Here is a 16,362-nt window from a genome sequence, read left to right as displayed (position 1 = left end):
CTACAAAAAACAAGGCCTCAAAAGAACACAGAAAAACAAGATAATGTCACCATAGCAGATGCAGATATATTTTACAAGAAACTCTCAAAAAACAATGTACAAATTAGAGTTTATAATGTCATATTTTTAATGAAAAAGGTTATGAAATGTTAATAGAAGCTAAAAATATTAAAACAGTATACAATAAGCATCAGGTTTTATGCATTGTTGGTATAATATTACCTCCAGATAAAAAGAATTATAGATGGCTTTGAATTTTTTTGCTCTTCATTTGTTTTTCTATCATAAATGTGTATTTCTCATGTAATTTAACCCCTCCAAAATAACAAAAGGAAAAAAACCCAAACATCACTAGTGTGTGTTATATAGCTCCGTAACAGAATATTAATTTGGAGATAAGACTCCGCAACGAAGGTGGACCTGGGTCCAAGGACGCCTGAGGAAGTATGGAAATTTTTTTTTACATATCTAAATATATGCATTTCTTGGGAGAGACCATCCACAGCTTTCAGATTCTCAAAGAGATCTCTGACCCATGAAAGATGAGAATCACTGTTCAAATGAGAACAGCAATCAACACATAAGCTGAAAACAAGATTAACAGGTATAATCTTTTATATTTCTGGCCTTGACACATGCACTTTATTCTCCTGACGGAGAAATGTTCTGTTTACATTTTAATGCAATTTTTAAAAGAAAATTTAAGAAGTAATTTTTAAATATGAAGATGTATTAATTATTTCGGTTTCTTAATCCTCTACATAATTAATATGGGCATCAAATCCCACAGAAGAATATATAACATCAATGCAATACAGTAGTTAAATGCCATTTACCACCTATAACCAAAGGTACTCTGAAGTGTGGTAACTGGAGAAGAGTTTAGTAAACCCTTTGTGTGAATAAGTAATTTTGTATATCACTAGTCTTAATCAAGGTTAATAATATTTAGTCACTGTTTACACTAGCAGTATCAAAGAGTCATATGGAGGCCCCACTATGTATTATAGCTACAAACAAACAAACCCCCTGGGTAATTTGGTGCCACTGAGTTCTTCAGAGCTGCCCACCTAATTCACACGAAAATTCTAGTCTTTCAGTATGACTTGATGATTTAGACTAGCCAGAAAGGCTGCCCACCTAGAAAGAAGGCAAGATTCATAATGTTGCTCACATATCCTATTAAAAAAAAAAAAAGAAAAATCAGACTTCTTTAAACTTACCTCCCTGCTCTAACTGCAATACTTGTAGCTCCTCTTGTGATAAAGATGAACATTCTGGGGGGAGCTCACAGCTGTCATTGGCTGCATGTTCCGAATTCACCATCTCTATATCAGACCCCTAGATAAAAAGTGTTAATCAGTTATTTGTCTATCAGCTGCCCAAAGCTAGATGTGACTACATGTAGATGCTTCCATTTTTAAAAGTCCCAGATGCTGCTATACTCCAAGGGGAACAGTATCTATTCCTTTTTTTTTTTTAATTTAAAATTTTTTTAATTTTTGGTCGCGTTGGGTCTCGTTGCTGCACGTGGGCTTTCTCTAGTTGTGGTGAGCTGGGGCTACTCTTCATTGCAGCGCATGGGCTTCTCATTGCGGCAGCTTCTCTTGTTGCAGAGCATGGGTTCTAGGGGCACAGGCTTCAGTAGTTGTGGCACACAGGCTCAGTAGTTGTGATGCACGGGCTTAGTTGCTCCACGGCATGTGGGTCTTCCCGGACCAGGAATCAAACCCGTGTCCCCTGCATTGGCAGGCGGATTCTTAACCACTGCGCCACCAGGGAAGTCCAGTATCTATTCCTTTTGTTCAATTTAGTCCATAAAACCTACAGCACGGGAGCCATAGGTTTAGATTCTAAAAGAAGTCAGTCCTGGGACTTCCCTGGTGGCACAGTGGTTAAGAATCCACCTGCCAATGCAGGGGACACGGGTTCGAGCCCTGGTCCGGAAAGATCCAACATACCGTGGAGCAACTAAGCCCATACGCCAAAACTACTGAAGACCGCATGCCTAGAGCCCATGCTCTGCAACAAGAGAAGCCACCACAATGAGAAGCAGTGCACCACAATGAAGAGTAGCCCCCGCTCACAGCAACGAAAGACACAACGCAGTCAAAAATAAATAAATTTTAGGGCTTCCCTGGTGGCGCAGTGGTTGAGAGTCCGCCTGCCAAAGCAGGGGACGCGGGTTCGTGCCCTGGTCCGGGAGGATCCCACATGCCGCAGAGTGGCTGGGCCCGTGAGCCATGGCCGTTGAGCCTGCGCGTCCGGAGCCTGTGCTCCGCAATGGGAGAGGCCACAACAGTGAGAGGCCCGCGTATCGCAAAAAAATAAATAAATAAATAAATAAATAAATAAATAAAATTTTTAAAAATCTTAAAAACAATAAAATAAGTCAGTCTAAAAGTTAAACACTCTAACTATGCTATAAGCCCAAGCAATAAATCTGAATTCCAGAGGATAAGTTTCTAAATTTAGCTATTTCTGTTAATTTGCTTCTACTCAACACTTATGGAACTACTCTAGGCAAAGCATTTTGCTAGTGTCACAGGATATGAAAAACTGAAATCTAAAATTCAGATTTATAGCCTATTCAGAGAAACAGCCACAAGCAAATAGCTACTTATTATTGCAACATATTCAGAGAAACAGCCATGAGCAAATAGCTACTTATTATTGCAATATATGACTAAAAAGGTTTAAGGGCAAGGATTAAAATTAACCTATTAGATTAATGGAGTAAACTTTCTTTATAAAATTTCAGACTGTTCTTTTATTCTTCCAAGGTTTTCCTTCTTACTTTGATGTCAGACTGTCTTTTCTTTAATAAAAGTGGATCTTAACAGGGTTTTTTTCTCATCTTAATTAGCAAAATAAGTTATCCACTAATGACTCTGTCTCTCTCCAGGCCCCTCACTCAATTTTCCTATAATTTAGTAATCCATGAAATTAAAAGGTCTGAGTTCTCCTGATATACATAACTCACAACAGCAAAAACCAAGAGACGTCATTAAAGCAGTGGGTTTGAGTCCTAAAGAGAATTCTGAGTATAAGACTTTGGGATTGCCTAAAGTGGCAGGAGACTGGTAGTAACAGACACAAGGTTTGGGTTGAATTGTGAGTCACTGGGGAGACCAGATCTGGCCTAAATCAGAATGGTAGCAATGGTAAAGGAAAAGGAAATACATGTAAGAGACATTAGCAAAAAATAGTAGAACCTGATAACAAGATATGGAAGGAAGAAGGATAAAGGTACAAATATGATCAACTCTGTGACAAGGTACCTCTAATACAGAACGCCCAAATGACACACTTGGCTAAATGCCAGAAAAGTTTGCTCTCTTGCTTCACACTACAGACTCCCACAGCTGCCTTACTTCTATACTGTTAATTATCCTCGAAGGAGAAATTGTTACTATGAGAGTTGATCTAAGCTTTGGAGAAAACAGGTTAAAAATAGAAAAGTCACTTATTAAAAAAAAAGAAGAAAGAAACCACATTAATTTCAACTGGTACAGCTGCTAATAAACTTTAAAACTTTCTTGCAGAAACTTTGGTTAATGTTGTTTTCTAGAAGTCATGACTAACCAATTGTCTAAATATTAAATTATCAAAGGAATTGTAAAAGATACCATTTAAAATTTTTATTGATGAAGGAAAATAAGTGAGGCTTGAGTCTAAAAATAAACAGGAAAATTATAGATAAATCCATTAACACTTTAAATAGGTATAGTTTTTATCTTTTTGCTTCTATACGTCACTATTTTATGATTTTTTCTGTAATTAACATATTACCAGTGTGAGAAAATAAATTACTGTTTATTATGTACTAGTTATGTAACATATTTCTATAGTCAAATTCATTTTTAAGAGTTCTAGCCATAGTCCTTTTTCCATCAAGTTCTGAAATGATAATATAATGTAACGTAACATAACATGGGTGGAACACATGTTCTCCATGCTCCTTGGTCTGTTTAAACGCAGGCTCTGATGTTTTCTAGTTACATAATCTTGGCCAAATTACTGAATCTCCATAAGCTTTGGTCTTCTCAACTATGAAATGAGAATGAAAACAATCTGTACCACAGAGGGTTGTTTAAAATTATGAGAACATAAGTAAAGCACAGGACCTGACCAATAATAAGCCCTCAGTAAATATCTGCCAAATGTCTAAAAGCTGAGAAAAGCAATGTCCAATAACATGCCGGCTCGTGAAGAGTTTTCAGCAGTGAAGTGAAATGTAGGTGGGAAAAGCTATAGACAATGGAACCTTATGCTTAAAGGTAAAAAACTAATGGCCTTCAAAGAACCCAGTTTACATCACTGTTAACACTGTAATATTACAAACTGCCTTATAAAAAGTATTAAGTAGCATACCTCATGATTGATGACAGTCCAGCCACAAGATGAATCACTGTCACTGGAATTTTCAGACATTTTTCAGGTCTACAAATACAAAAACATATTGATATGTGGGACACATTTTTTTTAATTCTACAGGAAGTACTATATATGACCCAAGTATAAAAAGTGGCTTACTGCCTTCTAGGTGAAACTGAGACAACCCACCCATAGATTTACCAGATAGGATATGCTTGCATTATCTATATGAACAAATACAACCAAACTTTATGACAAGGAGATCCTCCTGAGCCAAAACAGTCTAGACGGTCTTACTGTGGAATGAAGAGGCAAGCTGGATCTGAAAGAAAATGTAGGATTTGGCCAGGCAGAAACAAAGGTAAATGAGAACAATCTGACTCTGAGGAAGTCAACTGTTGAGGGAATGACAAATGGGGAACAGTCAGCCAGAGTAAAAGCCTATGTTTTCAATGAACAGTATGGTGTGAAAATCATGGCTGAAGAAACCAAGTGGGGGAAAGAGAAGAGTTCCAAGGCCCACCAAAATGAAATCTACTGTTGTCAACATGAAGCAATTAATATTTTCAAGCAGGGAAGGAATGTGATCAAATGGTTTTTAGGAAAATAACCACTTCAGTTCCATTAAAACAGGGGAAGAAAAAGACCAGAAGTTGGTTAGAAACTTGTGGCCATTGGCAATAACCTAGATAGACTCAAGTCCTAAACTAGCACACATTGGTCACTCTACCTGGTTTGTTCTACCCTTTCTATCTGAAACTCCTATTTAAACTTCAAAATTACGCTCATTAAAGTAAATGGTATCTTGCTGACTTTGTTCTATACATATGTCTTATAAATGCTTCTATTACTGCACATATACTGAGAACCCATTATATCCAAGTTGATGGTTAGTGTTCTAACAGAACTCTATTGCAGACAATTTAATATGTAACCAGTGCACAAATGAAAACGGCAAAAAGTATAGATGTGGACCGTCCATTAGTGATTCTGGAAACTCTCATAAATTAATATTTTAAAAAGAGAAGATATAGAGAGGTGGCTGGTCACTGATAGTATAAAATAAGCATGTTTTCAGACAAATTATTCAAAATCTAAAATAAGACATAAAGACAACTGTGTAACTTTTAATGTCACTCGAGACAGAACATTTTTACAATAAATTCACCTGAGGTCATTTGATTGTTTGATTTCCCATTTACAACTAATTAGGGCCCAGGCAGTTTCTAAATTTAAAGGTAAATTTGTATTAAAAAAAAAAAAAAAAAAACCATTACAGTGAAATGTACTTTTTCTGTCCAGTAGAGAATACTATCCCAAAGGCTAGGCCTAAATACCCTCCCTATAGGATATTTATTTCAACATTCCTTATTAAACTGACTACATAAAGCCCAATTTCTCATTGAACCAGTTTTCATGAGTTAAAAACTTTGATGTTACTATTTGTATTTGAATTATTTTATAACAATTTGAAAGTTGTGGGTTAGCATATTGGACTGCACAAAGACTGAGCAGTTAACTTTGCAGGAAGAAAGGAAAATGGTCAAAGCAGGCTTTATAAATGAGGTTGTAATGTTTTTAGACATGCTGGACAGCATATTTTTTAACTGAATTAGTTGCCAAAATTTTAAAATTGAGAGCTATCACAAAAAAATTAAGTTCTGGTTCCTTATTACCAAAAAAGAAAATATGACGACACTGGAAGGACTTCCCAAGAGATAATGGGAAAAGCACTACAAAAATAAAGGCAGAAAAAATTAAAGAATATAAAACTTCTAAGAAATTCAATTAATTTAGCATGAGTGAAGTATTAAAAGAAGACATCTGAAAATCAGAATCTTTCAAAGGGCACATATTAAAATGGGGAAACAATTAAAGGGCCCTGGACCTGTGGGATACAAAGAATCAATGCAATATTCCATGAAAAAGATGAGCACCTAAATTTAACTAGTACTGATGAGGGGGAGAGGGTAAATAGGATGGGGAGGGGTTAGGAGAGATTTGAGAAGACAGACACAAAAGATTTTTAAAGGACTAAATAACCAAGAAGAATAACAAAGAATAGAAAAGAGAAAGTATAGTATATTTTGGTTTAAGTGACTTGGTATTTGGAAAAACCATTCTATATGGAACAAGTAGGTAGGGCTTAACGATTAAGAAAATTGGCCTAGGACTTCCCTGGTGGCACAGTGGTTAAGAACCCGCCTGCCAGCGCAGGGGACACGGGTTCGAGCCCTGGTCCAGGAAGATCCCACATGCCACAGAGCAACTAAGCCCCTGCGCCACGACTACTGAGCCTGCACTCTAGAGCCCGTGAGCCACAACTACTGAGCCCCGCGAGCCTAGAGCCTGTGCTCTGCAACAAGAGAAGCCACCACAGTGAGAAGCCCACACACCGCAATGAAGAGTAACCCCCACTCACTGCAACCAGAGAAGGCCTGCGCGCAGCAACAAGACCCAATGCAGTCAAAAATAAATATTTTTTTAAAAAGGAAAATTGGCCTAAAAAAAATAGCAATCATTCTTCACCATGTGAAAGCTCCTCTTCCCTTTGTAAACCCCCAGTTCCTAACCTCCTCTAGCAGCCCACATTCTCACTGATGCTCCATCTCACCCCCGCGCCATCTCACCCCCAGACTTACATAACCTTCCAAAACTCCTGGGATACAAGACCTGATCAGGGATATTTAATGTGTATATATCTCCTGCCCTTACCTAGGTAATTTCCATTTAAACAGTTCGTTTAAATAGATAGTTCCCAGCTTTTGTTTTCCGATCAAGAACTCTAATTGCCGGCTTCCCTGGTGGCGCAGTGATTGAGAGTCTGCCCCCCGATGCAGGGGACACGGGTTCGTGCCCCGGTCCGGAAAGATCCCACATGCCGCGGAGCGGCTGGGCCCGTGAGCCATGGCCGCTGACCCTGCGCGTCCGGAGCCTGTGCTCCGCAACGGGAGAGACCACAGCAGTGAGAGGCCCGCGTACAGCAAGAACTCTAATTGCTCTGGAGATAAACAAAGACAAGATTTCAAAAGAAAGTTACATACATTGCTAAACTGGGACTTTATCATATTTGAATTTCTCAAATCAAGGAGCCCACTTTAATCGGATCCCAGTTTAATTCTTTGTTTACTTGCCCTGGCTTCACATCTAGCCCAAATGAGGAAAAAAAGATTCCCCTACTGGCCATAACACCACAGTAAGAGTTTGGTAAGCAAAATTCACAGCCCCACTAAAGAGCTCTCTTAGTTCAGGTGTTTTCAAAAAGTTGGGTGCACTGAAATTAAATCAAATTTTTAAAAAGTAAATTTCTGAGCCCCATCCTAGACACATTGACTCTGAAAGCTGCCTCTGTATTTGAACTTCCCCACTATAGCCAGTTATCTTCCTAAAATGGTAATATTTTGTCATTCCTTAAAAATGTTAAGATTTTCATACTGTCTTCAGGATAATGCCCACAGGCCTTAAACATCAAGTGTTTTGTCTCTAGCATCTCATCCTCTCTCCCTCCATCCCCTCCCTCTCCTCTCCACCTTTTCAATTCTGCTAAAAAGCTTAGCTTTCTCTTAATTCAGGGGCTTTGCATATTCTGATCTCAGTTCCTCACCTCCTTACTTCTACCCAAACTCCTGTGCCCACTCTTCTATCTCAGCTAATGCATCACTTTGTGAACCATTCCCTGACCCCATTCCCAAAGACTAGTATATTCCCTAATCTACTACTTAAAATACAATACTATGCTGTAATTGCTTGTTTACTTGACTGGTAACACATATTAAGCACTCAATAAAGAAAAAAGGTAAACATTTCTGGGTGATGATGCAGTTAGTGACACACATCTAAACTGTTCCTCGAGGAACTCAAAATTCTGGAGGAATCCATGAGGTTCCTCTCCCCATTATTTTGACCAAAGGTAAATGCAAAAACCTGTTCCATTTTGAGGGCTTTACTAATAATAACTTAGAAATAAGCAGAGTTTATGGGAAAGTTACAAAGGCATAAAAAATCATACAAAGTTATAAAGCTAAGGGTACTTTATGAAGATGATAAACTTGAAGCCCTTTTCTAGACTCAGGCTTCGTTTTATTCCTCGGGGTAGCTTCTTTACCCCCATCTCCAGTCATATATTTCCCCATTGCTTTTTGGATGATCACTAGTAGGTTTCTCAGGCCTTTCAAATAAAGCATCTACAAAACTAAGATCATCTTCCTGCTGCTCTTCCTGTTTCTATCATCTCAGAGAATAGCATTAGCCAAAAATAATCTGGCCGCAAGCAAGCAAAAGCCACCAAACATCAGGTCAAAAATCCTAGATTTAGGATAACTACATTTGGGATAACTAAAACTTGCCTTGACCCAAAAATCCAATCAGGTCTAAATCCTTATCCACTTCCTATCCCAACTTCATCATTTCCCACTTCTATTACAGTGACGGCTCTCTAAGAGATCTCTGCCTGCAGTTTCAAATTCCCCTCCAGTCACTCCTTCCCAATGCTGTCCCTACTCTGTTTATCCGAACACATAAATCTGATCACTTAATCAATCACTTAAAATTGGTCTCCAGTGCCTTCAAGATAAACTCCAAAATCCTACAATAATAGCCTCTAGAACAGAGACAAATCATTTAAATTATCACTTCATAAGAAATCCTATGGAACATTTCTTCACAACATGTAAGTATTCATAGAACTCTCTGGAAGAGAATTTGACACTAAGTATTACAAACATATGGTTTCCACATAGAAGATAGCACATATTAGTCATATTAGCATGTAAATTTATTACATGGATGTTCATATCTCATTTATGAAGTTACTTAAGTAGAAGGATTATACTACACTAGTATAATCACACTCTCCAGCAGATGGGTCTACAGTTAGTACCATTTTTAATTCACTCCTTTATCCATCTGTTCATTCAATATTTATTGAGTTCTTAGCACATGCAAGATACTGAAAATATACCAATGTACAAAACAAGTAAGAGTCTTGGCTTCCTGGAGCTTAAATTCTATCAGCAATTGACTAGATTGAACTTCATCTGAGCCCTGTGCTCCAGGAAAGCAAGGAAGGTTGAGAAATTTCCCCATCCTGTTTTGTGTTCTGACTGATAGCTAACTGCAAAGGACCAACCTGCCCTCAAAAAATCCCAGGTAAGACTCACTTCCACCCATCCTGAGTGCCTTGTTTACTTGCCTCTATAAAACTCCTCAGTTCACTGAGATATTCCTATTGCAATAGTCTGAATTAAATTCATCTCAATTTTCTGGGACTTCCCTGGCAGTCCAGTGGTTAAGACTGCATGCTTCCATGTAGGGGGCATGGGTTCAATCCCTGGTTGGGGAACTAAGATCCCACATGCCACACGGCGTGGCCAAAGGAAAAAAAAAAATCATCTCAATTTTCCTAAGCACTTCATCTTTCACACTGGAGTCATCCAATAAACAACATTACCTGGTAGAATACACAGTGTATTTGATGGTATATTTCCTACTACAGAGAAAGCATAGGAAAAGAGAATAGAAAATGTTGGGTTGGAGAGGCTTAATTTCAAAAAGGATAATCAGCGAAGGCTTCCTTAAGAAGGTATATTTGAGCAAAGACTTGAATGAGTGAGTGAATCATCGTGCAGTTAACTGGGTAAAGAGTGTTTCAGACCAAAGAAACAGTAGGTACAAAGCTGGAACCAAGCCCATATCTATGAGAATCAGCAAGGAGGCCTGTGTGGTTGGAGAGGAATGGGCTACCAGGAAAGTGGGAAAAGAGGAGGACAGAGAGATAATGGAGTGGGAGACAAATGATGTAGGGCCTTACAGATCCTAAGACTTTTTACTCTGAGTGAAACTAAAAGTCACAGAAGAATTTTGAGGAAAGGAATAGAAAGATCACACTGGCTGCCCTATTGAGACAGCACTGTGAGGGGGCAAAGGCAGAAGCAGGAAGACCATTTGCAAAGCTACCACAGTAATCCAGGTGAGACGATGGTGCTTTGGACCAGGGTGGTAGCAAAGACAGTAAGAAGTGGGCAAATTATACATATATTTTGAAGGTATAACCAACTGGGCTTCCTGATGTACTGAATACTAGGTATGAGGGATGACCCCTGTCCTAAGTAAATACAAGAATGGAATGGCCATTAAGACTGGAAGACTTCAAAAGCAGCAGGTTATGAAAGGAAAATTGGTAAACTCATTGGGGACATATTAAATTTGAGACAGCTATTATCACATCCAAGTTGAAACGTCAAGGAGGCAGTTGGAGACTTAATTTAGGGGAGAGATACAGACCAAAGATGTAATTTTAAAACACCTTAGGTGGCAGCTGTCAAAACTAATAACAGAGCAACAATAGTAATTTTACCTCATAAAATACAACTGCAGTGAATATTACCTGATATGATGGTGCCCCTCATCATTCCTGAGTAGCTACATTTTACTATGGAAAAGGTACGGTTTCCATTACTGTATCTTCTAGAATTAGACACGATGGAGAAGAATGGGGGCATTATTCTCCCACACGTCTACGATTCCAATGTAAGCCAACCAATGGGCTGTGACCAAAGGTCCCAAAAGTGCTGCTGTACTGTAAATGTGATCAAAGATGAGTCAGTCAGTCTAGACAGCTTTCAAGAACCTACTTCTATCATGCTTTTCAGAGGTTCTGGAACTTTCATCTCCCCAAGAGGATATGAAAATGCCTGCTTTAAACCAGGCTGTTGGATAAAGGAAAGAGGACCCAAGATCCCAACTAATAAAAACTTTTTAAATGTCCCTTATATTCTATTTTTTGTCCAATAACAACCCTACAAAAATAAACAAGCAGAAGATGTAGTTAAGTTAGTTGGTGGCAAGTACTGTGGAGAAAAATAAAGCAAAAAGGGGGAAAACTGAGTGCAGGGAGTAGGGGGTGGGGATTAGAATTTTAAATAAGGTTGTTAGGGAAGACCTCCCACCAACATAACGAAGGTACCTATTTCTCCACAACCTCACCAAAAAAATAACAACCATCTTTAATTTCTGACCATGTCATGAGCAAAAAAAAGTAAATCTCCTATTTCAATCTGCATTTCCTAGATGACTCAGTGGGGCTGTGCATCTTTTCCTATGTTTATTGGCTATCCTTATTTCATTTCCCATGAATTATCTAATGTTCGCATGTTCACTTTCCTATTGGGCTGTCTCTGTTGATTTTCAGAAGTTCTTCATAAACTGGGTCGTGAATGAATTCACTGCTAAACCTACTGCAAATATTTTTTTCTAGCATGCTTCAATTTAAAAACATATCTTCTATCATAGATGTCTTTAAATTTTATGCAGTCAAATGTTGAGGATGGAGAATAAGGTGTTTTTTATAGCCTATATTTTACACCTTGCTTTAGAAAGTCTTCCCTACTCTCAAGATTGTAAATTTTTCTCCTATATTTTCTACTAATACTTTTTCAGAGTTTTGGCTTTTACATTTAGCTATTTAATCTGTGAATCTGGATTTTCGCCCTTTTAGTGTGAGGTAGAAATTATGTCAATTATTAAATATTCCATATTTTTTCTATGATTTAAAATGCCACTGTCACATAAAGTCCCATACATTTATGAATCTGTCACATAAAGTCCCATACATTTATGAATCAGTTTCTGTAGTCTCCATTCTGTTCCAATGATCTATATTCCAGCACCAAAACAAGGCTGTTTTAATTACAATGGTACTCACCACTTTTTACAGTGCTATTTTGCAACTCTTCGCTTGGTCCCTCCCTAAACACACACAACCACTCTGAACATTTACGTACAGGCAACAATGAAACTGACTGCAGGTTACATGCAATACTTATTCCAAACGCTAGAATTTTTTTTTTAAACTTCCTGTGCAAAAGTCTCCCCATGACCTTGAGAATAAGTATTCTGCACAATAAAGTCAAACTTCTTAAGGGGACATCCAAATGCTTCCACTACCTGGCTCTAGCCTAGCTTGCAATCGATTAGTTCTCTCCTCCAGGGCTATTTCATCTGATCAAAGTAATCTACTTGCTACAAGTAGAGGAGCACAGCCCTACCTCCACGTCTTCACTTAATCAAGTCACACTTCCTGGAATGCTTTCCTCCTTTCCTTTCTTCTGATTTCCATCTTTAAGTCTCAGTCTCCTCCATGAAGTTTTCCTTCATGTTTCTGACACACTGATCTCTCCTTCCCCTGAATGTACAGCATTTATTTCTTATTTCTCAGCATAACTTCTGTACTTCTTAGCATACCTTGCCTAATAGGAGCTTCTATTACTTTTATCCATGAGTTACTTTACTAGTTAGTGTTGAGTTCAAAGCTTTTGATAAGGAGTTCCAATTTAATTTTCAATGTCTTTATAACAGCACAAAAATTTTAACTGTTCTCTACTAGTCAGAAGTCATACAATACATACATAATAATCGCTCATCTTTAATCGCTTAATATTCTATTTTATCTATAGAAAAGGACATACAAGCATTTTTACTCAGATCAGGAATTAAAGGATCAGAAATAGCAATGAGCTACAGGTCTAATTTCAGGTCTAACCCACCCCTTAAGCTTGCCTCTTTTAAATGTACCACAATTATGAATTTTTTTTATTCCTGCCTATTTTCAAAAGGGAGCTAGGGCCACTAAAATCACTAAGCACCAGAATGAAGGGGTTGAAACAGAAAAGCTTAAGAAATTCTAAGATTTTCTGTCTAAGTAAGGATCTAAAACTGTTACTGTCACTATGCTTTATGGTAATTTGGTACAAATTTACATCTTAAAAAGTACTGTGACAAACACTTCTGGAAAATGGTGAGAACTGTATCTCTTTGGGGAATTAAAGGGTCTTAAATCCTGTTCATTGTGGTGGGGGAAGAACCTTTCACTGTGTTGCTTTCTTTTTTCCAAATAGTCTCATCTTAAGTGAAGGCTCAGCTTATACTTTTTTTTTCATCTACAATGTCAACCTTATTTCAGTCCCCAAACTCTGGCAATAAATAAGCCTAGCCTAGGAGTGCCTAGTACCCACTAGGCCTTTGTGCTGTAGGAAAAAAAAAAAAAAAAAGACTACCCTAGGGAAGTTGATTCCAAGGCTTATTGGCTAGAATGGCCAGGTAAACTCTTTATTTGAAAAAGAGTAAGTTTTTGTATGGCTTTTTAACTGTTACAGCAGATAAATCCTGCAACATATCTTCACGAAGCCCAGGCCAAACTGAATTGCTTCCAAACAGCATCAAGGGACAAATGATCTGACAGGCAATTCTGAATATGGAACTAAAGTGCTGGCTGCCATTCTGGATGCTCAAATCAGCAGAGCCTTTCTATGGTTGGTGTAAAAGGTAGAGAACGAAAGAGATGCAAAAGATAAGAGCCACTTTCACCTAAAACGCTTCTGAATTTAAAAAGACAGTAAATTTCATTGTTCTTCCCCTCCTACCTCCCAAAAGGGGAAAAAAATCAGTTTTTTGACAAATTGCATCACTCAGGAATCATACTCTCCATTAAACGTCATAAATGTGGTGTTGCAAAAGACTTTCAGATTGATGTCATCTCTCATGTTTGCCTTGTGAAAGTTCAGCATTATTAAGATAGGCTTCATAAAACCTTAAGACCACCTGGTAAAAATACAGCCCAGAGATTTAAACACATAAAATAAAACCACACACACACAAAAAAAGACTCAAACAAAACAGAAAAGTTTTACAATCCTGGGGTAAAGATGACCTTTTTTCTAAGCTTTACACAAAACCTAGAAATTGTAAAGGAAAAGCTTTTTATTATATAAAAATCATACACTTGTTTGCCAAAAGTCATAAAAGTAAGAATGATATACTGAGAATACCTGTGACATATAAAACAGAGTTTTCAAAACATTTAAAGTACACCAATAAATAAGAAAAAGGCTAAAAAACTGAATAGAAAATTTATCAAGGAATATGAGTAAGCAATTTATAGAAGATATTAAAATGGTTTATAAGGAAAAAATGCTCAACCTTACTACGAAAGATACACAAAGAGAAGCAAGATTATTTTAATGCCTAAACGATCAACAAAGATTAAACAGGTTAATAGGTTAGATACAGAAAAATAGGCACTGTAAACAGTAAAAATGCATAGTTATTATTTGAGTAATTTTGTAATAACAAAATTTTACAGGCAGATACCCTGTGACCTATCATCTCTATTTCATTTCCTATCCACCTCATTTCTAGGAATTTACCTGGTAGAAATACTCACATGAATATGAAAATACATATACATGTGTGTAAGAACGGTTGGATTTTTATAGTACAAAATTAGAAAGTGAAATGTCTATCAAGAGTTTATTAAAATTAAAATGTATAATATCTATTATTAATGCAGCCATTAAAAATTTAAAATAGATCAACATGTCCTGACATGGAAAGATATCAATAATATATTCTGTGAAAAAAGCAAGTCAGAAAATGATATGTATAATAAACCCTATTGATATTAATTTATATGCATTAGTCTAATTAAAATTTTAAAGAGTATCTTTCAAATCTAAAAAAACTAAAATTACACGTATTATGTCTGCTAAATTTCAGTGAGCTATTTATTACCCTCATAACCAGCAGGAAAAAAATATATTTTTTTTAAATGAAAAGACAAACCCAATATTAAGTAAATGAATGACTGACACAAATCCAATCATCTTCTGGATGACCAGTCCCTTCAGAACAAATTAAAGGACTAAAGGGAATCATATTAAAACGTTTATATCTGAGGTATCAGAAGTTTACTGGAGAAAACTGATGCTAGAGAAAAGAGAGCATAACCCAGGGATTTGAAGAGTCCACAGTGTAGTAATTACGGCATCAAGATGTGGGTCCAATGGCTGTCCTGCCTCTTGGTTATATGCATCTTCTAAGTGGATTCAAAGATAACCTCTCTATAGCAAACAGGCTTTCCTAGTTTTCATGGAGTGGAATTTCATTTAAACACTGATATCGCTAAAGATAGGTATCCGGAAAAAAATCTCCAATAGTAGTAATTTCACTTTATCCATGACCAGAAAGAGGCAGCAATACTGTTAAATGCAGTAAATTAACTTTTTCGTTTAGAAAACAAGAAGTAAGTCAATACACAATTTCTTCACAAGATTTCTTTTATGATGTAACATCCTTCAAATTGGGACACAAAAGCAACTACTGCCATATTTGAAGATAAAAGTATCCCTTTTTGCCTCCATCTAAAAGAAGCTACACCTTTGATTAAAAGTTTGAAACAAAGTAGTAAACCATATGAATTCAAAATGCTGGGGGGAAATTAAGATATCTCTTAGTATGGAAATAAATAGCCTTTTCACCAGGTGTTCCCATTCTGAAAAGAATCCTGACTTTCCAGGATTGTTACCTCTTAGTTTTGGAAAAGCCTGAAAGAGCCAGTAGTAAATCTAGAAGCTTGACTAGGCACCATACGGCCCTCACTTGGGCACTGCCAGCCCCTGTTGGCTTCCCCTCCCCTTTCAGAGATAAGTAAAACTACTGGGATCTAGCTTGATGTTTCTTTTTTTACTCTCAAAAAAATTTTTTAATGATTTTACTTGTTAAAATATATGTATTCATCATATATCTATATTTTTTGTTTATCTTAAACATACTTTCCACAAAAGGATAATTTGTCCTAATTTTTTTTTATAACTCTTTTCTACTTTTCATTTCCAAAAAAAGCCAGAGAGATGGAAAAAAAAGGGATTTTACATATTTTTATTCTGTTTTCCATTTTTTTAAGTACATAATAGACAATTAAGTACACATCCATTGTTACTTTCTAGTAGTAATATTAGATAAAGTGTTAGTAAAGAAAATGAGTTATCAACTAATCAAATATAGAAGCAGTCATTACCAACCCATGATATGTTTCTTTGCCTTTTACTTTCGCTTATATTTGCTCTCATAAAGTCCTCAGAATTGATTTGTAAGTTTCTAAAAGACTTTTTTACTTGAATGTTCTATATGTCAACCCAACTTGAAGTTAAT

At 36.9% G+C, this 16,362-nt stretch overlaps 1 protein-coding gene across 3 annotated transcripts in view; it reads right to left on the bottom strand.

Moving 5' to 3' along the window:
* CCPG1 (cell cycle progression 1) overlaps positions 1–16,362 on the bottom strand; it is a 39,502-nt gene that overhangs the window by 19,029 nt on the left and 4,111 nt on the right. For all 3 annotated transcript variants that reach the window (XM_060097310.1, XM_060097311.1, XM_060097312.1), the window contains exons 2-3: positions 4,375–4,443; positions 1,224–1,341 (exon numbers count right to left, since the gene is read on the bottom strand). In XM_060097310.1, coding sequence (XP_059953293.1) covers positions 1,224–1,341; positions 4,375–4,434 — 178 coding nt within the window. In that variant the 5' untranslated portion in view covers positions 4,435–4,443. The remainder of the gene's footprint in view (positions 1–1,223; positions 1,342–4,374; positions 4,444–16,362) is intronic.

This window comes from Mesoplodon densirostris, chromosome 4 (assembly GCF_025265405.1).
Source record: "Mesoplodon densirostris isolate mMesDen1 chromosome 4, mMesDen1 primary haplotype, whole genome shotgun sequence".
Lineage (NCBI taxonomy): Eukaryota > Metazoa > Chordata > Mammalia > Artiodactyla > Ziphiidae > Mesoplodon > Mesoplodon densirostris.
This window is presented reverse-complemented; position numbering and strand designations above follow the sequence as displayed.